The sequence below is a fragment of the Protopterus annectens genome, chromosome 3.part1, assembly GCF_019279795.1.
Source record: "Protopterus annectens isolate FY-2018-M chromosome 3.part1, PAN1.0, whole genome shotgun sequence".
In the NCBI taxonomy this organism is placed as follows: Eukaryota; Metazoa; Chordata; order Ceratodontiformes; family Protopteridae; genus Protopterus; species Protopterus annectens.
Genome location: NC_056732.1, coordinates 242080814 through 242104611, shown reverse-complemented (window position 1 = coordinate 242104611; position 23798 = coordinate 242080814). Strand labels below are relative to the sequence as shown.

The 23798-nt window shown below is 40.2% G+C and overlaps 1 protein-coding gene across 5 annotated transcripts in view; it reads right to left on the bottom strand.

Moving 5' to 3' along the window:
• PIK3R4 (phosphoinositide-3-kinase regulatory subunit 4) overlaps nucleotides 1-23798 on the bottom strand; it is a 1126702-nt gene that overhangs the window by 860020 nt on the left and 242884 nt on the right. For all 5 annotated transcript variants that reach the window (XM_044066738.1, XM_044066737.1, XM_044066739.1 and 2 more), the window contains exon 7: nucleotides 2716-2889. In XM_044066738.1, the coding sequence (XP_043922673.1) occupies nucleotides 2716-2889 (174 nt within the window). The remainder of the gene's footprint in view (nucleotides 1-2715; nucleotides 2890-23798) is intronic.

Genomic DNA, 23798 nt, shown 5'->3' with positions numbered 1-23798 from the left:
CATATAACCTTACTAAGGAAGATAATAACTTACTAAGAGATATAAGGTGTGATACGTCAATAAGGGTCATTAAACCAGATAAAGGGGGTGGTACTGTTATTATGGATCAAATTACTTATGAAGCTAAAATGATGGATTTATTAGAAAACTCTGAGAGGTATGCTAGGGCATCACTTAATGAAATAAATATAGGAAATAAAAAATATATTTGGCCCTAAACGATTTATTGCTAGAAGGCTCTATCGATTTACAAACTTTCAAATATCTACATGTCGAAAAACCCAAAGTCCCTACAATTTTTGGAGTGCTGAAGGTGCATAAAAATGCAGAAAATCCCCCAATGAGACCTATAGTTGCCTCAGAGGGTTCAGTCACAGCACCTTTGGCTAGATGGTTAGATGTTAAATTAAAGGATCTATCCATGGAAGGCAATGGTGTAGTTAAGGATTCCTGTGACTTGCTACAGAATCTAACACAAGAAGTGTACGATAAGAATATCATTTTTATTACGATTGACATTGTCGATTTATTTTCTTCAATACCATATGGAGAAGGAATGAAATGGTTTGAAGAAGCATTGGTAAAATATGGAAAATTTAGTAATAACGATTTTTATCTTATTTTAACGTTAATGGATTTAGTTTTAAGTAATAACTATATTCACTACGAAGGTGAGTTCTTTAAACAAATCCAGGGGGTAGCCATGGGGGTGAAATGTGCCCCCACATACACCAATATTATTTTGTCCGCCTGGGAGGATAGATACATTGTCAATTCTGAGTTTACACATTGTTGGAAATTTTATAGGCGCTATTTGGATGACTTGTGCTTCTTATGGATAGGATCAGAGGATGAATTTTCTGTTTTCTATAATCATATTTCAAAATCAACTGATTTTTTGGCTTTTACCTATCAGTGTGATAAGAATATTTTAAAGTATTTAGACATCTCTATAGGGAAGTGTGAACATGGTTTCTTTTCAAAAATTTAACTCTTACTTAGCCTATAATAGTGCCCACCCTTACCATCAGAAAAAAGGCATTGTCAAGGGACAATATGTAAGGGGAAGCAGAATGACATCAAGAGAATCAGATTTTAATGATGAGTGCATGATGTTGCGTGAAATGTTCAGAGATAGAGGATATCCTATTAAACTTATAGAGACAATAGAGAAGGAGGTTAGGATTGGAAGACAGGATAAATTTAAACCCATTTTAGGTGATAGAACAGGATGGAATAATGAAAAAGTGAAATTAGATAAATACGAAGGGGAAAGCAACTTTGTAGTAGATTTTAGTGGGGAAGCAGTAAAGATAAGAAAAATTCTAGAGGACGAATGGAACAGATTCAGAGAAATCTCGGACCTTGAAAGTATATTTGTACTCCCCCTAAAATGTACCTACCGGAAGGGGAAGAACTTAAAGACTATTCTGGAGGGTAAAAATGGAATGAATTTAGCTAGAGAAGGTAAAGTAGGAACCTTTAAGTGTGGACGATGTTCACAGTGCCCACATATTTGTACAAGAGAGACTATCAATATTAATAGTAGGGACTTCCTGATTCAGAGTAAACACTTTGCGAATTGTGAAACTAGTGGGATAGTATATGTAGGGTTGTGTGACCACTGCGATGCATTTTATATGAGTAAATCAGAAAGGAAACTTAAAAATAGAATATATGAGCACAATTATGAAATTAGGACGAAATGCACAAACAATGCACTTTATAGACATAAAAAATGCTGTCAGGAAGCAAATTTTAGTTTCTTTGTCCTAGATGTGGTGGAAAAGGACATAAGGGGTGGCCTATGGGAAACCTCTATAGAATACAAATAATTATTGTGGCAATTATATTTGGAAGCCAACAAACCCCCAGGTCTGAACGATACAGTTTCCCTAGCCCCAGTTTTAAAGATGAGGGCAGCAAAACTTTAGTTATTTATTTATATGGTCTGATTTTGTTTTACAAAAAGGTTTACTGTCTCTTAGAATTCTGTGAGTGTATTCTAAATCACCTTTATAAATTGTATTTTTTTAGTATTCCATTTGTGCAATATCACATTTTTACACTAGATGGTGCTAATTAACACAGATACTAAAAGTATATGACTATCCTACGAAGTATTTTACATGCATTTTAAAACGTATTTTAAAGGTATAGTTATTGTATAATAATATTAAAAATATTTTATATTAGAATGTAGGTTTTAAGGATTAGGTTTTGCGTGTATGAATTTTATAGTGCGTTTCTTTTTATATGTTAAGGTAAATATTATGTATGTTTTTTTGTGGAAGTATTTATTAAATTAAATTATTTAATTGTTTTATTGTTTTATTGATTAACTTCAGACAATTAATTTAAATGATATATAAGGATGGGTGTGTTGTAGATATGCATTCCGTTGTTCATCTGAAGAAGTCATTCGAAATGAAAATGCAGGGTGTTTTGGAAAAGCGTTAATGTGCTTTGGAGTTTTGTGAGTTCCAATAAAAGAGTGGTACGTGCAACAAAGGAGTTGAGCCTCTTTCTTTTTACCTTTGCCTTTTATGCTTGTTGGTCGGATCGTTCAGGCAACTGGTTTCATCGTTTTTTATTGTTTTGCCTTCCATAATGCCCGCAAACCATTCAAATGACCGATTTTCTCTTTGAAACTCTTCAGTAACAACAATTTCTTTCCTAAAGCACATAAAATTAGTTAAAGATTACAGAACTTACCGATATCATTGGCAAACTCATAAATATGTGGTTTCTGCAGTAACCCTAGTTGACACATACAGGTCAGGGCATTGAGAGCTTTACAGATGACAAATTCTTCAACATCACTCAGTCCCTGCTGCAAGAGAGGTTTCAGAATAGACGAACTCTGCCAGCCAACATAAGCTGCAACCCCTGGGGTAAAAAATAAAACACATGTCATAACACAACAGTTAGCATCCACTGTAGCACTAAGAACTTTGTTACCAACAAACTCTTCATTTATACCTCACACAATACCAGCAACACTCTAAACGCCAATGTTCCATGCTACATAAATACATCTTCTAACGTCAAATTAAAACTAATCTTGTTGATTTGAAGCACAGTACAAACGGGTATCCTATACGATTTCAAAACTGAACAAACATAGCTTTAATGATTATGTTTTTCCCTTCATTTACACAAGTGGGTCTATCTCATCCATATCTATCCAGTTATGCAGTTATTCAGATAATGATGAAAAAAAAAGTATGCCAGTGGTAAACATGCACTGCAGCATGGCAGCACAGAGAAATAGTTTAATTTATAAACAATTATGTTGAGATTTCAGGGGTTATGTCTGCTATATTAAATGCTGGTTTATAAATGATTGCATTTAGTGTTCTGGGAGGTACTATTTTCACCAAAAAAAATTCTTACTATCATTTACTGTGAAGAAATGCAGCAAAAAGTACAGTAGTGACAGCATACCCACTATACTGTAGATATTAAAACGCATGGATTATTGCAACAACATAATTACAATACTTGGGAATTAGGCACAGGCAAATGTACCATCACTGATCCTGACTTCCATAACTTTGGATATCCCCATTTTAGAAGTGTTTACCTCTTATGCTGCAAATGCCACTATAGCATCCGGGGTACATAAGAAAGAACAGCCTGTGCCTTTGTCTGTTCTTTTCTGAATAAGTAAACATATCACGGATGACTGCACCTGTATATCACACGAAAAGGGATTGTGCTAATCAGGGAAGTTTGTTACAATCCTTATCGAAAAGGTGTGTGTGTGTGGGGGGGGGGGCTGAAGGTATGAGTAACAGACTGACTCTACCATATACCATGTGATTTTCTGACTGCAAGAAGGAGGGCTAAGATCATATGGAATTAGCCAGAGAGTCTATGCAACACCAGTTTTCCCTGTATTTAAACATTTACTGTTATTGTGAGGATGCTAGCACAACTGCACTATGTTCACCATGAAGATAAGTACTGCAGTATCATTCATCATGCTTAGCAACAGCGCTAACGTAGCATGTACCTTGGACACAGAGCTAAGATGAAGAAACACGCACACCTTGCAAAACTGCAGCAGCAAATCCTGTTCTAGTCCTCCATGGAATTGAAAGTTTATACTTAGAATGATGGATGTGCATGTTTCTAGTTTCCTACTCCTCAAAGGAATTGAAAATGTATACTCAGAATGATGGCTGTGCATGTTTCTGGTTTCCTAGTCCTTCAGGGAATTTCAAGTTTATACTCAGAATGACAGCTGTGCATACTTCTGGTTTCCTAATCCTCCATATTGAAAGTTTATACTCAAAATGATGGATGTGCATGTTTCTAGTCTCCTAATCCTCCAAGGAATTGAAAGTTTATCTCAGAATGATGGATGTGCATGTTTCTAGTTTCCTAATCCTCAAGGGAATTGAAAATGTATTCTCAGAATGATGGCTGTGCATGTTTCTGGTTTCCTAGTCCTTCAGGGAATTGAAAGTTTACACTCAGAATGATGGATGTGCATGTTTCTGTTTTCTCCTCCTCCTCACCACTATAACTGAAATGTCAGCTTTCAGTTTGCACAGCAATGAACAATACCTTACAGGCTTGGCTATTATCCCTTAGGCACAATGCTCTCTGTACCACCACTCTTATCCAAATCTAGAGTAGGCTGTTCATAAGCAGGACATTAACATTTAGGATCTTTTATTCTACTTATTTTATTTACTGGCATTTGTTGTCTGGGAAAGACCACTGGGCGAAACAAAGCCCATTTCCAGTGGAGGCCCGGGGAGAAAAGCTCCAAGGAGACGTACTGAACTTAGATAAAATTTCAAGCAAAGTTACAAGCAATTTCAAACCTATCAAGGAAATTACATAAAAGAAATATCCAAACAATATGAAGAGTAGTTAAAAAGTATTATACATATAATAAAGATTAGGCATATTCATTGAACAGGGAATAAATAATAACAAGGCATGTACAAGGCAAAAAGAAAAAGAAGAAAAAAATAGGTCAGTGTTATACAGTTATGCAACCAAGGAGTGTAAGTAAATTCAGGTGTTGCATTGAGTCAGTCCTAGACCTTATGAAGAGATACGAACACAGAAGTAAAAGGAAAGTGGGATGGGGGACAGAAAAGGGGAAGAAATGGTTATGAAGTTAGGAGAATCAGGTGTATTTGAAAGATTGTGTAACCACAAATTCAATGTAAAACACATATATATTACCACAGTCCAAAAAAGAAGCCAGTGATTACCTTCAATGTTTTATTAAAACACTCGATCAGCAGCACAAAATCCAATGAATAAAACTTCAGCAAATGCTCTGCTGGTAATAAAAACTGTAATCCAGGTAAAATAGACACAATAATCATCTCTCCTCTTGAAAGTTTGTTAGGCGTTATCACGGAGACTAAAGTTGGGCAAGAATTAGATAAGAACAGATTTAGGACTAACTGGTAGAATTAAGTAATGGCAGAGGAAGCAAATGAGCAGTTACATGCCCAACTGGAGAGGAGGTGATTAAACAGTGCAGTTTTGAAGTTAGAGGGGCTTTGTTGTATATGAATAGAAGTGGGTATGTTATTCCATATTCTAGCAATATTCCAGGAATATAAAAACTCGCCTGCAGGTAATATGGGTTTATAAACTTGAAGGAGAAAATTGGTGCTCAGATCGCAAAGGCCTAGTTAGATTGTAAATTACAAGTAGGGGAGCTAAGAGCAGGACAGTATTGAAGTTTATGAATATGTTTATGTGTAGTTATGAGCTGAAGTAATAGGTAGTGGGGGAATTCAAGCCACTGTAATTTTTTAGGGCAATACAGTGATGAATAGAGTAGTGACTGTTAGAAGCAAATTTAGCAATCTTGTTATAGTAAATTTCTAATTTTGATTTCAGAGAGGACTGCAGGTTGGTTAGTAAAGGGTGCGCCACAGATTAGAGAGGGAAGCAGGTAAGATGGAGCTAATACTTGTTTAGTTGGTAGGGAGAGGAATATATTGTGTCTGTAGAGTAACCCAAGTTTTTTGTGTGTTTTACCTATATTATTTTGGATGTGCAAATCGAATTTGAGGTTTTCATCGATTATTACCCTTAACAAATTGGTATGGGTTACTAGCTCAATTTTGGTAGAGTTAAGAGAGAATACATTGAGGCTGGCTTTATTGACAGATATGCTTCTCTTGGGAGTGAAGACCATAAGTTTAGTTTTTTTTTGGCATTTACAGAAAGGTAATTATTGTGGAGCCAAATTTCTACAGTGGAAAATGCTGCTTGGGCATTTTGCTGCAAAATATTTGTCAGGGGCAGAGCAGACTATAGTGGAGTTGTCTGCATACTGGACTAGGGAGCCATGTGGGGTAGCTTGGTGGAGATTGTTTATAAAAATATTGAACACAAGAGGACCTAAAATTGACCCTTAGGGTGGCACCTGTAGGGTTGTGAAGATAGGGGGAAATAGAATTCTGCCATTTAACAGCACAATCTCTGTTGGAGAGAGAGCTTCGGAACCATTTAAGTGACTGACGGGTTAGCCCTATACTGCAGAGCTGAGAGGAGGATAAAGTGACAGATGGTGTTGAATGCTTTCAACAGGTCCAAAAAAAGGGCTGATACAATGTGTCCCGAGTCTCGGGCTTTACTGACTATGATTAAGAAGTATATTAGTGCAGTGGATGTGCTGTGACCTGGACAGAAACCGTGCTGTGTTGTGGAGAGGATATTATTGGTTAGAAGTTAGTGTGAGTGGTTGTCGCACACATTTGTCAAGGAGTTTAGAGACTGTGAAAAGTATAGCAATGGGTCGTAGATCAGAGATATCAGTTGATGGGCCTCCTTTATAAAGTGGTAAGATGATTGCTTTTTTTCCAAAGGCAAGGGGCATATGATTCTTGTATAGATTTGTTAATAAGAATACTAATAGGATAAGCTACTGAGTCAGCTGCAATTTTAAGGAATTTAGCAGGATATAATACTATCGGCTGAATTATAGCATGGCTTTACATTTCGGAGGAGTTTTTTGATGAAGGAGGTAGGGATGGGTGAGAGATTGAATTCTGGCAGGGATTGCTGTGTGCTGATAAGGGGGAAGGTGCTAAGGCTTGGAGAGGGATGATAGAAAGTAGATGGGGTATCGGGGAGGGTCTGAGGTATAGAGTGTTGTGAGGGAGGAGGAAAGAGGGGGTAGAGCTAATTTTATTTAGGAGGGGCAAAGAAAAAGTACAGGTAGTGTTAGCAATAGTATCAATCAAGTAGGACCTAAAGATTCTGGCTATATGTTCTGAAAGCAAGTCAGGACATGGGAAGGGATTGGGTTTGGTGCTGGGGTGTAGCAGATTAGTGATGGAAGACCAGAAGAATTTGAGTTTATTTATTTTTTTGTTTGTTTTCTGGTTCCAGAAGTACTGCTGTTTGTCTTTAGAAATGAGTTTTTTATCTTGGTTTCAGAGCTGTTTATAATGGATGAAGTCAGAAGGTTTGTTAGATTTAAGCCAGAGTTTCCATACTTTGTCCCTATTAGTCATGATTTCTCTAGTGGTCTTTGTTAACCAGGGGGTATGGTTGAACTTTACTCTTTTTGTTCTGGCCGTAGCTAGACTATCTAAGATTTCTAGAAAGGAATTATTGAGGTAGACTAGAGCATCATCCAGTGGGAGAGTTTTAAGGGTATTCCACATAAAGCTTTTCAGTATGCTATTAAATGTCTGACGGTTAAATTTTGATAGACGTTGGAAAAGTTTTTATGGGTTTTAGGGAAGGATGAACAGGTTCGGATAGCATAGACAGGAAGATGATGGAGTTAGACATGTTGCCAGAAGTTACATATTTGGAGGGGTCTGAAACAAAAACCCAGTTTAAAATGGAACCTTCATTGGTTTTACTGTTGTACCTAGAAGTGGTGTTGATTAATTGGGTGAACTGATACAAGTTTATGCTGGTGGGTGAATGGTTAGAGGAAATGGAAGCCCAATCAATATTCATGTCGCCTAAGATAATTGTTTCATTTTTTTATAGTATGGGTAATCCAAGAAAGGATATTTTCTAATACTGGTATATTATTTCTTGGGGGGGGGGTTGTTTAGGACAATAATACAGAGTTATTTTTGTGCAGTTGATTACTGGAAAGGAGATCAGAATCTCAGCATTTTGGAAATGAGAAATAGAGTCTGTAAAAGGTGAGATATGTCAAGGGGTGCTGGGGTAGATGTTACACCACCTCCTTTTTTATTACATCTATCTGCCCCAAGTACACTAAAGTTAGCAGGTAGAAACTCAGAATCTTGCATAGTGGGTTTTAACCAGGTTTTGGTTGCAGCTAGAATATTGGTTTTATTCTGGGACAGCCAGGCATGTAACTCGGTGGTTTTATTACAGATACTTTGAAGATATGGTGTAGTTATGTGAAGTGTTTTTGTACTTTTAGGGGAGTCAGGTCTTGAAGAGAGGGAAGGGGGTGGGGCCCCAGGGTTGGGGTGAATATCCCCATTGCAGATAAGTGATGTAAGGGTGTAGCAGAGATGGCGTATATGTGAGAGCTTAGAGATTGTATAGAGAAAGAAGTGGCATTGAGTGTTGGGTGTATAGTATAGGAAGTAGTTGGTGGAGAGAATGTGAAGTTTGGCACAGAGGAGAGGAGTTGAATAACATAGGCTAGGACAATGAGTGAAGCATGTAAGCCCAGTTAGAGAATTGGTTTTGAGAAATAATGGTTTGGGGTATAACGCTGTAGCATGTGTTGAAGTAAGAGAAAAAGGGACAGAATACAAAGGAGTATTGTTCTTTGAGAGAGGAGAGACATTTCGAGAAAGGGATGCATGAGAAGGAAGTGGAGATACTTTGATGGGAGGAAGTGATGTGGAGGAAGGTGATTGGGTGAATATTGAGGGGGAGTTTCTAGGATAGCATAAGTCTAATGAAAGAGGTGGTGTGTGGGAATGGGGGTAGGGGAGCAGAATGAGCCAGAGCGAGGGCAAACAAAACGAGTTGAACCAAGACATGGAGAGAAGCAGCTCAGCTCTACTACAACTGCTTGCGACACACCTTCCTGCTGCCACTGCCATAACTCCCAACAATCTGATTCACATGTACTAACAGTAACCTATCTACCCCTCCCAGGACCCTGACCCTAACCCTAAACAAATTCTAGTCACTGCCTAAACCTAATTCCCCATCCCTCCCCTCCCTAACCCTAACTCCGAGATAACTCCCGGTTGCTCCCTAAAGCTAAACCCTCCTCCCCTCCCTAACCCTAACTCTGAGCTAACTCACGATTGCTGCTTCAACCAAAAATCCCCCTGCCTAACTCTAACCTAGATTTCACTCCCAGTTGCTCCCTAAACCCTTTCCCCCAACACTAACCTAACCCTAATTCCCGGTCACTCTCAAAACCTAAACCCCCCCTTTCCTCCCTAATCCTAATCTAGCACTAACGCCCAGTCATCCCTAAAGCCTAAAATCCCCCTCCCTAACCTTAACCTAGCGCTAACTCCCAGTCACTGCCTAAACCTAAAATCCCCCATTCCCTAAACTTAAAGTCCCCCTCACAGTTTCCCTTCCCCACTTAACAGTTCCATGGTGAGAAAAGTACAGTTGTGTACACCTACCATAAATGTAGATGTTCGAGTGTCTTCACTGTTGCAGTCATAACTGTAGGGTGATCCTGCCGGCAGGCAGCCCGAGGTCGGCCAGAATCACAAAGTCTGGGTCCGGCGTCGGCTGCACAAGCTAGTACCCTGACGTCAGTACGCTCTGGTACATAGCCCTCAGCCGACGCCATCTTCTCCAGCCTTTCTTGCCCCAGATGTCAGAAATCCCCAATAAACAAAAAATGAGTCCCACAAGGAAACACAAACACACCATAAAGTGAAAAAATAGGGGATAGGAGGGAGGGAAACACCGACTGCAACAGTGAAGACACTCGAACATCTACATTTATGGTAGGTGTACACAACTGTACTATGTTCTTCGTGTTTCACTGTTGCAGTCATAACTGTAGGGTGGAATCCCAAAGCAGTGAAGAAAGGGAGGAGGCTTAGATAGAAGAAGGGGCAGCAAGAAGGCCCTGCAAAACAGCAGAGGCAAAACCTGCCCTGGTCTTAGAGTACAAAGGGAGAACTTCATCAGAAATACACACAATCTACACTACACAACCTATATGCCCCCTTATTAACATTAATTAAATCAATTACCTACCAATCATCTTATCCCTCCTACTCAATGTCCATTTATCCAACCCTTGAATATGTGTTCTATCATTAACTCAGCATGGCCTCTAAACCGTCTAACACTACTTATACTTCTCCCCATCCTACTAAGTGCATATTACCAAACCGCCTATGAAAAACAATATCTCCTCGGCTATGACTACCCAAAACTTCCCTACCCAGTCGCACTCTCTCAAATAAATTAGACCTCAATATTTCAATTTACCAGAAGCCATTTATCAGTCACACAAATAAAGCCAAAGACTTACCTGATTCAACTAAAACTAGACACTATCTACACTTAGTTCTCAAATTAACCAAACTAATAGCGAGTACCCAGGCTAAAATACTAAAGGATGGAGACATTCACCCTAACCCAGACCCACTAATTAACACCTGCAGAATCAACAACCCCCCCCATTCCCACCTACCTCCAGCAAAGATCCTTATCTAATCTCTTGGTAATTCATCTGAACATCAGAAGCATTAAAAACAAGCTACAGGACTTACATGCTCTCATAGCTATATATAACTCAGACATTATCGGTCTTTCAGAAACCCGACTACAACCTACCATGGCAGACAATGAAATTCTCCCGCCAGGCTATAACATTCTAAGGTCAGACTGTACAGGGAAAAAGGGTGGAGGGGTAGCACTTGTATTTAAGAACACCCTTGAAATGATCAAAGTAGTCCCTGACCTTCCCACATACAATAATGCAGATATCTTAATCACTAAAATTAAAATTAACAACAGGAAACATATCAATATTGTGTGTGGATACATTCCCCCAGGTAATAATATATGTACCTTAGAAGGCACTCTCAATGGACCATCTAACTCTAATCCCCAAGAAACTATTATTCTAGGGGATTTCAACATAGACTGGAACCTATGTTCCTCACAAACCCCAACCAACCACATTAACCTATATGGGTTCTCCCAACTAATAAAAGCTCCTACTAGACTCAATAAAAATAATAACAAAGGAAGTTTCTTAGACTGGATACTCACTAACCAACAACCTCAACTACAACTCGGGAACCCTCCCAGATGACTTAAGTGATCACCTCCTTATCTTTATCATAAAAAACAAAACTAATAAAATCCATCAGATCATTTATCAATCAGGAATAAAAAGAATGTCAATCCTTACAGCTTCCAATCTGATCTAATTTGTTGTAACAATTTGGTCTATACTCTGCCATTTGCCATTAGATGAAGCCGTAAACTACTTTAATTCCACCTTTCTCTCTATCCTAGACTCACATGCACCCCCATGTACTTCCAGAGATAAACCTAAACCAGTACCTTGGCTTGCTAAAAGTACCAAAATAAAAATTTCAGAAAGAAACTCAGCTTGGTCCAAATGGAGAACCACCAAATCTGTAACAGGCCAGCTCAACTACAGGCAACTTAGGAATGACACAAAAAGATCCATTCTAAAAAGACAAAAGCGATTACTTCCATAACCTACTAACCAAGCATCAAAATCAACCACAAAGGTTTTGAGCAGGTATAAATAAAATATTAAGACCTGGCAATGTTACCACACCAACCCCCTCTTCTCCGGCAGGGACTAACACTGATAACTTACCAGATACTTTCAATAAATTCTTTACTGATACCATACTCACCCTAGCCAAACAGGAAACAGACACCTCTACTGACTGTCTGGAACTAAATGTCACCAATGACGAGATTACCTTTAGCTTACAACCCATCCCCACCAGTTACATCAGAAAAAACTCTTGACTAAACTTAAACCAACTACCCTGGCTGTTGACCGGCTCCCAGCTGAATACTTAAAAATTGGCAGCTGAAGTCACTGCTATCCCTTATCTCGATCCTAATAAATAGGACAATCACAGAAGCCACCATTCCCAGCATCTGGAAGGTATCACATGTCATACCTGTCCATAAAGGTGGAAGTTCTTTAGCATTATCCAACTATAGGCCCATAGCCATCCTCTCACCATTAGCCAAAATCATGGAAAAATGTATTCATAGCCAGCTTATGCACTACCTAAAACAGAACAAACTTCTCACAAACTCACAACATGGCTTTAGACCCTATCATAGCACCACAACAGCATTGCTATCATTCACAGACTCCATCAACCAGAACAGGAGCAATGGCAAAATCTCATCAGCTCTCTTTTTAGACCTTTCTAAAGCTTTCAAAATGACCAGTCATAACAAGTTAATACTCTCTCTTTGTAAACTTTCCCTACGTAACCAAACTATCAACTGGTTTCAACATTACCTTCATGGTAGAAATCAGGCAGTGATCTGGCAAAACAGACTCTCCACCCTTCTACCTGTTTCATTAGGAGTTCCAAGAGGCTCCATATTAGGTCCTCTACTATTCTCAATCTTTGTTAATGATCTAAAGTCAGCCACCCCTAAAGCTACCTCTGTATACAATACGCAGGCAACTCTACTTTGGTCTGGCTCAGCCAACTCCCTACCAGAACTCCAGTCCCAGACCTCGAAAACATTTAACTTAGTCAAAAACTGGTTGTCTAGTAGACATCTACTACTAAATGCTAATAAAACCAAGCTATTTCTGTTCTCCCCAACCCGTTGCTCCCCTCAGGTTACCTTCAGAATCACATCCAACGGTACCATAATATCCCCCAATAGCCACAACAAACTACTTGGGGTACTAATCGACAACAATCTGAAATTTTACCTACATGTTAACCAAATAATCAACACCACCAATGAAAAACTGGGCTCACTCTACAGAAACATAGCCTTCTTAACCCCTTTGGCCAGAACCAACACAGCATGCACCCACCTACTCTCCACTCTCCTATATGCTTCCCCCATTCTCACTAACCTCTCAAAAATCAAACTAAATCTGCTACAACCATATCACTAGATTTGCTACAGGGTCTACCTATCGCACACATCACTGTCAACTTCTAAAACTACTAAAATGGCTCGAGTTCTCAAACCTACTTCTCTATAATCAGCTTACAATAGCCCATAAATATTTAACCAACCAGACAGAGTTCCAGGAATACAACCCTTAATTAGCCCTCACACCAGTACCAGGCCACTAACATTTAATGACCAATTAATGTTAAAGACCCCTAAATCTTGCAATCATGCTGGTGAGTCAGTATTCTCCAACTACATAGCAAAAACTTGGAACTCGCTCCCTCCTGCTTTAACCCTTGAATCCTCTCTAATGAAATTTAAAATTGCAGCAAAAAATTATTTCACCAACCACTGGATATGTACCTGCTCTAGCCCAGGTTAATTTCCCTCAGTCTACCTCTCTAATGTGCTCCTTGCTTTATATTTTTTCTCATCCTCATTTCTACTGGCATTTCTACCCAGATAGTATACTGCATCCTATTCCTTACTACCTAAACTAACTCAAATAATTTTCTGCCAGCTTATTATCTCTTGTAATCTTTGTATATATGCATTGTTATCTGAACTGGTGGTATTATACTTTTATTTGTTAAATTAATCTTGTATTTCTGGAGCTTTTCTCATTGGGGCCTCCACTGAAAATGGATATGTATCCAGTTGGACTTTCCCGGTTAACAAATGTAAAATAAATAAATTAACCAATAAAAAACTTCAATAAATAAATAATCAATAAAAATACTAATAATACATTTTATACAACATTTTCCATTTAAAAATCACTTTATATCACGTTTAAAGGCTTTTCATGGGCTTCAAATAATTAGGGATACTCATAAAATCCATGCTCTCAATCATACAACATTGTTGATAGAAGCATTATCATTAATATCTGTGGGGTGGGTCACATCCAACCTTAACTGCCGATCTAGCTTGCTTTTCTTCTAGGAATGCTTCTCAGTCACCACCTAGGACATTTTGTAGAACTTTTTCTAAAATAAAATGTCTCTGACAGAACTTCCTCTGGAGAAAAAAGCGTGAAGAAACTAGCCAACCCCTTTTTTCCTGGTATCAGCTACAATACTTCTCTGAACTTGGGATTGTGTAGGAAATGGAAACTGCAGAAATATCTTTGCCTCCTTCATCAATGTCTGGTGTTGTAGACTCACAGGAAGTCAACATGCTTATTCTTATACAGTCCCTTGCTGTTCCATGCCACCTTTGTGGGGAAGTGTTCAGGTAGAAAGAAGAAGAGGTAGATTTAAGCATAGACTCATTTTCATATTTCTGCTGGAGAGCTTAAGACTTTCAGTCCCAATGCCATGAAGTTCTCAGAGGCTCAGACACATGGTGGACATGCTTTCTGTGCAAACTAGTAACAAGGGGAAGGGGGTGCTTCTAAAACGGGGCCTGTAACAGAGCCAGAGACTGTCCTCAATGCCTGCAGCATCACACATAGCTTAGTACTCATCAGTGTGATCCACCGATATTGGAGCAGATAAAGCAGAGATGGTGATTCTGGATGGCCATCTGGTGCCCATACTGATGTATTTTCTTTTAGTTTCAATGATTTAAAAAAATGAAAACTCTGAAATCAAAATCTGCTCCAAAAAGGGTGGCAGTGTTATCAGGCCTGAGCCCTTGACCCCACACATAGGGGTCATGAAGACAGTCAGTCCTGAAGGAGCCTGAGGAGGCTGGGAAAGAAGAGGGAGGTGACTCTATCCCTGTACAGCCTAGAATGAGAAAGGATGGGATAAGACACAAATCCATCCGTACCTGCAGTATGGCAGCTGACAACTTCATACAGTCTATATCCAGCAAAACAAACCTGATGGGAAAAAGTGAATGTGAAGACCTGGTAGAACAGCACCTAGGTAGTGAAAGCTTGGAAAGGTCCATTTCTGACTGAGAAGACATATTATCCCATCTTGAAAACTCAGATTTACATACTTACAGTGGTCTTATACAACCAGGAGTGTCAATAAAAAACACAAAACTCTGCACAAGATTCCTTATCCTTTCTTTAGTTGGAAGACAGGAACATTCTCTAGAAACAAGACACTTCATGATTCCTAGGCATATAGATTTTTTTTACTTTTTGGGTTACATAATGGTTATGGTGTTTGCCTCACAGGTACAGGGTTTGATTCTTGCCAAGTGAAACTGGCTTGGGTTATAATGATCCACAAGGGAAGACAGCCTACTACTTGCCTATGAACCTATAATAGGAGGAGTATCAGAGGAAGAAACTTTACACAGGGGAGTAGATGGTTCAGAGGCTTCCTTTTCAGACTTTGACTCCTTCAGAATAAGATTATTCGATCAAAGTTAGGTTTTTTTGTCTGTGTTTTCACATATCTCACAGTCTGCCTCTAACACCCAAATACAGAATGCATTTAACAAGCCTGCCATGAGTTACACTCTTATATCTCCACAGACATCACATTTCTGCAATACAGAAACTATATTCATGTTAGCAAGATAACTCCAACAGTCAGTCACAATGGTAAAAACAAACTTTTGAACCAAATCAGACATTAAACAACAGGAAAACCCTTCAGAAAAAAACACAACCAATGAAAAGGCAGAAAACACTTTTTTTATTTGCAAAAATGTAAGTGAAGGATAGACTGGGAGAAAAAAACAACTATAACACGTATAATAACCATAAAAATGGTAACAGGTTCTTGTCAATCAAGTATACTAAATAAAGCAAGCCATCCTGTAGTGAAACTTTCTTTAGATAAATGTCATGGTCACTACACCACGAGGAAAGTCTAGTCCATTTCACCAGGCAAAATACTTGGTTGTAGGATTCTTGGCCACCTGTACTACATATAACATCTGAGTAAGGAGAGTGTCTGAGCATGGGATCAAGATTGTTTAGAATATTTAAATAATGGATGCAGAAGGGTTCCTGCTGGTTAGCAGAGTGGGGTAGGGGAGGGGCAGAAGAACCATCAGTTCTTTGCATAACTGTAACTGCTGGGAGAACCAAGCCTGCTTTAACAATATTGTGCAAGTAGAATAAGAAATTAATAGCCATTGACAATGATTTGTCCATCTGTGTTCTCCAGCACAGACTCCATAATATGGGCTACAGAGGAAACACTGAAGCTAAATGCATTACTCACCTTCACTCCCTCAATCCATTCAAACTTCATGAAAGAGTTTTTTTTTTTTTTTAGTAATCGCTTTCAAGGGGCCCCTGTTTCACCAGTTTCTTCACTATGATGAGCTACTCTCACCAGTATGTCTTAAGCCCTGCTGCATTCGTTAAATTTCTCCCTTGGAATTTTCATGCTGCTATGTTTCTCCCGCTCATTATTGCACCTTAAATTTTCCTTTTCTTCCCTCCCCTCTTAACCTCTTTTTGCCCCTCAGTCACAGCTCCCTTCACACTCTCTTACACATACCTCTTTCTCCTCTCTATATTATACATGTATGTGTGTGTGCGTGTTTGTGTTTGCCACCCCCATAGTGCCTTTTTTAGGCAAGGCTCAAAAGACGAACCCACCTCCTTAGAAAACAAAAATGGAAAAAATAGTTTCATAGTAGTTTCATAGTTTAGTACTAGGCTATCTGCCCTGGGGAATTTGTAAGCCTAGCCCTAGAGATGTGGCTTTCGCCACCCCATGTAGTGGTACTAGGGTGTACAGAATAAATTTAGAATACCGTGCCTTTGTCTAGTAGTGACACATTGAAGACCCCCTTACTTATTAAAATTAGTTTACTGTGCCTCTGTCAAGTAGCGACACAGGGGTGACCCCCAGGGTAAACCTACAATCTCCCATCCACTCGTCAAGATTTCTCTTGAAGAGAGTCAGTGAGGGGCTCTGCCTAACATGAACTGGGATTCTGTTTCAGAGTATGGGAAGCCTCTGAGTTATGAATCTGTCCCTCCAGCATGTTCTACTCATATTTGTACTGAGGTTTAAATCTTTGGCTCTCGTGGTTCTAATGGATTTGGATTTTTTGAGGTGGAGCATGTCCATCAATTCCTGGTTGGACATGGCCTTGTATGTCAGGCACAGATCCCCTCTGAGCAGGCGGTATGCTACTGAATAGAGCTGGAGTTTCTTTAGCCTGGTAGCATATGACATATGTTGGAGACCCTTGATCCTCTTGGTGAGGTACTTCTGGGATCTCTCCAGCTGCTGTAAGTGCCGAGTGAGGTACATACCAAATGGGGCATTGTACTCAATCATGGGCCTGATAAGGGAGGAGTATAGGGGTACGATGACCTCCTTTGATCTGGATGTGAACCCCTTCATGATAAGGTGGGCAAGGTAGAAAGTCTTTCTAACCACTTTGGCAATGTGGGTGTCAAATGAGAGGTCACTATCAACTTGGGTCCCCAGGTCTCGGATTACTTTTTCCGTACTCAGTGGGTTACTGTCTATGTGATAATTTGTGGGTACTTTGTTTTTCCCAAAGGGGATGACTATACATTTCTTGGCATTCAGTTTAAAGCCATGATTCCGGCACCAGTAGTCCGTTTCGGTGAGGCCTTTCTGTAGGATGTATGTGTCAGCTGGTGTATCGACTATGGCGCCTAGTTTGCAGTCATCCGAGAACTTTGTCAGCCACAACCCTCCCATGTTTGCTTTCACATCTGAGAAGTAAATGCCGAACAAGAGGGGTCCTAAGACAGAGCCCTGTGGGACACCACTTGTGACTGGCTTTGAGTCTGACATGGCTCCCGCAATTTTGACTTTATGGGTTCTGTTCTTTAGCCAGTTTGCAACCCATCTTGCGACATATGGATTTACATTTAAGCTGTTTAGCTCGTCTACGATGCCTGATTGGGGTACTGTGTCGAAGGCTTTAGCCAAGTCCAGGTAGGCTGTATGGACTGCCTTGCCCTCATCAATGGCTCTAGTGACTGTTTTGAAAAATTCAACCAGGTTCAAAAGGCAAGATCTGCCCTTTACAAAGCCGAACTGGGTGGGATCAAGTGTCTGTACGTCTCCAATGTCGTTGTTTATGAGTTCCATAATAATTCTTTCCATAGCTTTGCAGACCAGGCTGGTTAAGCTTATGGGGCGGTAGTTCCCAGGGTCTGTAGTGGAGCCTCCCTTGTGGAGTGGGACCACTGTTGCTGTACGCCAGTGTTCAGGTACATATCCTGTAGTAAGGCTAAGGTTAAATAGCCTTTTTATATGCGGGTTTAGCTCCTCTTGGAGTTCACGTATCACGCAGCCGGGGATACCATCAGGTCCCATTGATGCTGTGTTTTTTGCTTTGCTGAGGGCGGTTCTCACCTGGACATCAGAGATGACAGGGAGGTTACATTCAGCTGGGATAAGTATTTCTTCTTTTGGAGGTGAGGGAGGGGAGAAATTTGCACTGAAGCTGTCTGCCAGAATGTTGGCAATATCTGTTGTTTCGGTAAATTTTTTGTCGTTGTGTACTAACTCTGAGCATATCTGAGGGTTTCCGCCCAGGTTTCTAACATAACTGAAGAATGCCTTGTGGTTATCTTTAGTGTCCGTGGCGATTTTTCTCTCAAAGTTGGCCTTGGATGTTTTTATGAGAGAACGTAGCTTTCTACTAATGCTGATCAGAGATGCCTTCCCTTTATGGGATTTTGCTCTGTCTTGCAGTAGCTTCCTTCTTTTGTTATACAATTTGTTTATGGCTGGGGTCCACCAGACAGGACGCTTTCCTTTGGTGGAGAGGGTCTTGGTTTTATTTGGGGTTGCACGATCCATGCATTCTTGGAGAGGTCCGTAGAAAGCATTTGTGTAGGATTCAGCATTGTGGGATGTGGTTTCCATTGGCCCTGTGGGCTTAAATGATACCATCTCAGTCTTAAGAAGTGTAAAGTCGGCTTTTGAGAAGTTTATCACTGTAGTCTTTTGTGCTGGGGTGGAGGTGGTAAATGTATATTCAGGGTGATTAGTTTGTGGTCAGATCTCACCAGTGAGGGGAATACTTCTGGTGTGGAGCATTTTGTCCCCATGTTTGTGATGATCAGGTCTAGTATATTATCCCCCCTTGTGGGAGAGGTGACTAACTGTTCCATTGCATTTGAGTTTATGAATTCCAGGAACCTTTGGGCTAGGGTGTTAGGGCTAGAACAGTGCACCCAGTCTATGTTAGGGTAGTTGAAGTCTCCCAATATGATGGTATTTGGTGAGACATTCATATCTTCCAATGTCTTCAAGAAGGCTGAGTGGGGTTCTTGAGATTGGGAAGGTGGTCTGTAACATGCAACCAGTTGTACAGCAGTTTTGCCTATGGTTAGCTGCACCTGGATGGTCTCCGATGCTTCATGAGTTGCCACTAACCTAGAGGTGTGGGTATCCTTGATGAATATGGACACTCCTCCTCCCTTTGTGGTTCGGCCCGGGTTTTGGGGCCGAAAAGCATGATACGAGGTAAAGCCTGGTTGCGCTGGGGTGCTCTCAGGAGCCTTGATCCAGGTCTCAGTTACTGCGCAGACATCGATGCTCTCCATACTGAGGAGTGCTTCGAGAGCCTGCATCTTGAGATTTAGACTTCTGGCGTTGAGCAGCATTACCCTTAATTTTTTTCCATTTTTGTTTTCTAAGGAGGTGGGTTCGTCTTTTGAGCCTTGCCTAAAAAAGGCACTATGGGGGTGGCAAGAGCCTTAGCCAATATCCGGAAGCCCAGTGGTGACAGGTGCAAGCCGTCCCTTGCGAAGCAGTGTGGCTTGTCCAGCATGTCATCCCAAGCAGACAGACATTGGATTCCCCTAGAATGACACCAGTAATTGAGCCAATTATTAAAGCTGATCATCTTGGTGAGGGCAAGATGCTGCTCAGGGTCAGGGTCATACCAGCCTGGGCTACATAATCAGAGAGCTCCTCTATGTCTCTTTACATGGAGTCCAAGGAGGTACGTCTCAGGTCATTCACGCCAGCATGGACAATGACGGAGTCATATTTGTACGTGCTTTTGAGTGACCTGAGTGCATGTGTTATATGGCGGATCCTAGCCCCCGATAGGCAGCTTACCGTTATCCTCTCCTTGCTCAGCCTGGTAAGAGGGACGTCAGTGTGTCTGACTAGAGAGTCAAAGAATGGGATGTACTCCTTAGTGAAACATGCCTTGGATAGGCTCACTGCATGTGCACACACACATACATATATATAATTTAATAATATATATATATATATATATATATATATATATATATATATATATATATATATATATATATATATATATATATATATATATATACACACACACACACACACACACACACACACATGTATAGAGAGAGAGAGAGATGCACATACATGCCTCTTACTTTTCTTTGCTTCTCCACTAACTTAATTTTTTATATCCTTTAGGTTATTTCTGAAAAAGTTTTCCAGTCAAAACATTTATGTTTAACTTCATTTATTTACAGCATGTATTTACAATCAGTTACTGGTTAGCTAGGACAAGAGTTGCCATTTCTATCTTGCTTTGAGGAAGATATCTTGGAGATCAATAGGAACAGATGGAAGTTTGGTGTACATCTTACTCCACTGGATTCAAACAGCATTTACAGTCCAGCTTCAGTGAATGGGAATCTAGTACAGAGCTTCATCAGCTGAAACTTCAAGGAGAAGTAAACAGATTTCTGCCTCCAGATCTCTGTGTTACAGTCAATGTTTGGAAGACTTTCATGCATAGTTTCCATTCAAGAAGTCTGTGAGTGGAGTGGGGGAGGGATCTTTAGAAAAGGGAAGGAGCAAACTACTTTGAAATAAACAGAATTTGTGGGAACAATACATGCAGACTAATATTCAGGAGGAGGAGGAGTGTGGTTTATGGAAAGGCAAGAGTTGAGCAATTTATGTAATGTGGGAGTGAATCATAATTGTTAAAAAGAAAACATATGTATAAGTCCGTTTCAAAGCTGCAGGTTCTCTTTTTTATGTTAGTGAAAAAAAATGTTTCTAATGTGGAGGGCTCCCCTGGTACAAGTGAAGGGACATGTGCACCTGCCATGTTGTTACACATTCTTCAGAAAAAATGTGTAAAATCTTAAATGTCTGCAGTGATGGAAGAAGTCAGAAGGGTAGAAATCCCATAGACAGATGTCTGTCCCATAGGGTATACAAAGTCAAGGGCTCAGCGAGGTTATGGCTTTTCAAGGCCACAGTAATTACAGTCTCCAGAGCTAGAGATTCAGGCTATTTTACAAAAATGGTATGGCTGTCAAAGAATGGGATGTACTCCTTAGTGAAACATGCCTTGGGATAGGCTCACTGCAGATGTCTGGGAACTGGGATCTGATTATGGCATAGCTAAAATATCTAGTAAAGCCTGGTAGGATTGTGGTGCTACTCTCTCATTGCTGGCCTCTGGCAAAGTAGCAACAGTTGGTGAAGCAAAAAGAAACAGACAACGGGGCCATGAATGGACAAAGCGGTGCTTAACCAAGTCCAAAGTACTCTATGGCCTCATGCCCTCTATTCCAGCATCCTTCACAGCTCACTAATTAGGCTTATGTATGCTGCCATAGTGAATACATCAAATACATACAATGATGGCAACAAAGTCCTGGACCTGCAGGTCATGTCCAACCTATAGCACCTAGCAAAAAGTACAAAAGGAAGATCATGTTGCAGCTGCAAAGGTAATTTAATGATGCATTATTTCAGGAAAGGTCAGCTAATGCAGCAATAGCTCTAATTTTGAAGTTGTTGTAAGAGCCTTACTATATTTTTGGGACAAAACTCTATGCAGCTGGCTAACAATTTTGAAAAGGTGAGCTAAGAAACCTTTTGACCTAACGTGGTCTCAAGAAAATGAGACTCACCATTGGTCATCCTTACAGAAAGGAATGGTCCTATCAAAACAGAGCATGAGCACACCATGGACTTGAAAACAGTGAAGAAAATAACACTATTTGCAAAGTTAGAAGAGAAAAAAAGACAGCTTTATGGGCCTGGTCAAAATCTAATTCTGTATCTAGTTTTGGCATAAAAGAAGGACTGGTTCTAAGCATCACAAGTATGAATTTCCTACAAACAAATCTTGCAACTCAGAAACTTGCTTGGCCAAAATAAAGTAATTTTCCCAATAGAAATTGGGTCTTCAAGGATATGTTCTTTAGTTCTGAAAAAGCAAGTGGGTGCAAGTAGAGGGCTTTCTTGGCATGAAACTTTTTTTCAGGGTGGAAGCAGGGGTCAAATGGGGGAAATAATTAAAAAAGATGCCTCATATGAAGCCTTTACATACCTCCAGGGATGCAAGAGAAGAAGAGTTCAACTTGGAATGAAAGAGAATACACCAGTATCAAAAATAAATCTGAGAAAGTTCAGAACAAAAAGGAGAGCAGGCTAAAATGTAATATAGACCGTTACGGGATGTGCAAATGAAAAAAGGGTCCATTTATTTTTACATTTTTGGATTGAAGGTCTTTGGGAAGACAACATTATTTCTACCACCTTACTAAAAAAAAAAAGGCTGGATTACTGTCTATTATTGTGCCTGGAGGGGATGATGACACAGCAGCATATTGAAAAGATGCAGATATACCAGTTTCCTATGCCAATGGGGGGCACATCTTTTAACACAAAAAGAGAGTGTTATAAGAAGTTTGGCTTTGAGAAGTCTGGCTTTCCAAATGAAACTTAACACCAGAGGAAATGGGAAAAAGTGAAGAGGTTCTAGAAGGCTTCTTGAGTACAAAGGCATCCTTGAGTTGATGCTCTGGAGGGAGATCAGCAAAGTATTTCCTGCACTTGCTGCTGTTTGGAGATGCAGAAAAGGGCTTACTGTGGTCTGTCCCCAAAATTCAAAAATTCCTTTATTATTAAGTGGCTGAAAGTCTGTGCCTGGGATATTAGAATGCAGCAGCTACATACATCTGCAAGAGACCTGACCTCAGCTGGGATATGAATGACCATAAGGAAAAGGAAGTAATGAATGACCCACTACCAGACTCTCACTTCCTTCACTTCCTTTAAACAAGGAACATATAACTGAGGTGCCAATGTTTTAGGTTCATACTAGGCTATCTGCCCTGGGGCAATTATAAGCCTAGCCCGATTCTGTATGGCTTACGCCACCCCTTGATTTGAGTATACTGTGCCCTTTTTAAGGTTTAGTTTACTGTGCCTCTGTCTAATAGTGACACGGGAGTAATCCCTGGGACAAACCTACGATCCCCCATCCACCTATCGAGATTCTTCTTGATGAGACTCAGTGAGGTGCTCTGCTCACATGAACTGGAATTCTATTCCAGAGCAAAGGGAGCCTCTGGGTTATGTACCACACACCTGCCTCACTGTGTGCATAAACTGCTATGCCCCCTTGTCGAAGGGAACTCTGAAAGGCTGGCAGAACAATCTTCCTCATCTCTAACATATTGAAGTGAAGATGTGAGACCTGAGAAGAGCAGGTGCCCTGGTCTGTCTGCCCACTATTCAGCCCCCTCACTCCTCTACAGCAGACACATTTGTAGTGACTAATGCTTGAGAAGTGGGAAGTGGGCAAATTATAAAAGGTTCTCTATCGTCAACTGGGTTGTATCAAAGTACCACTTAAGATGGGTACTGCAAGTTTTGGAAATTTTTGTGCGAGAGAACACAGAGTACAGAGACTGGAACCACCAGACTCAAAAAGTCAACTAGAGAAACCCCATGTACAGTATGACTCTATAAAACTATAACAAATGATGCCATCTTGATACCCAGCACAATGAAACAGAAGTGAAAGGACAAGAATCTATGGGGCCTGTAACATGTCTTGGG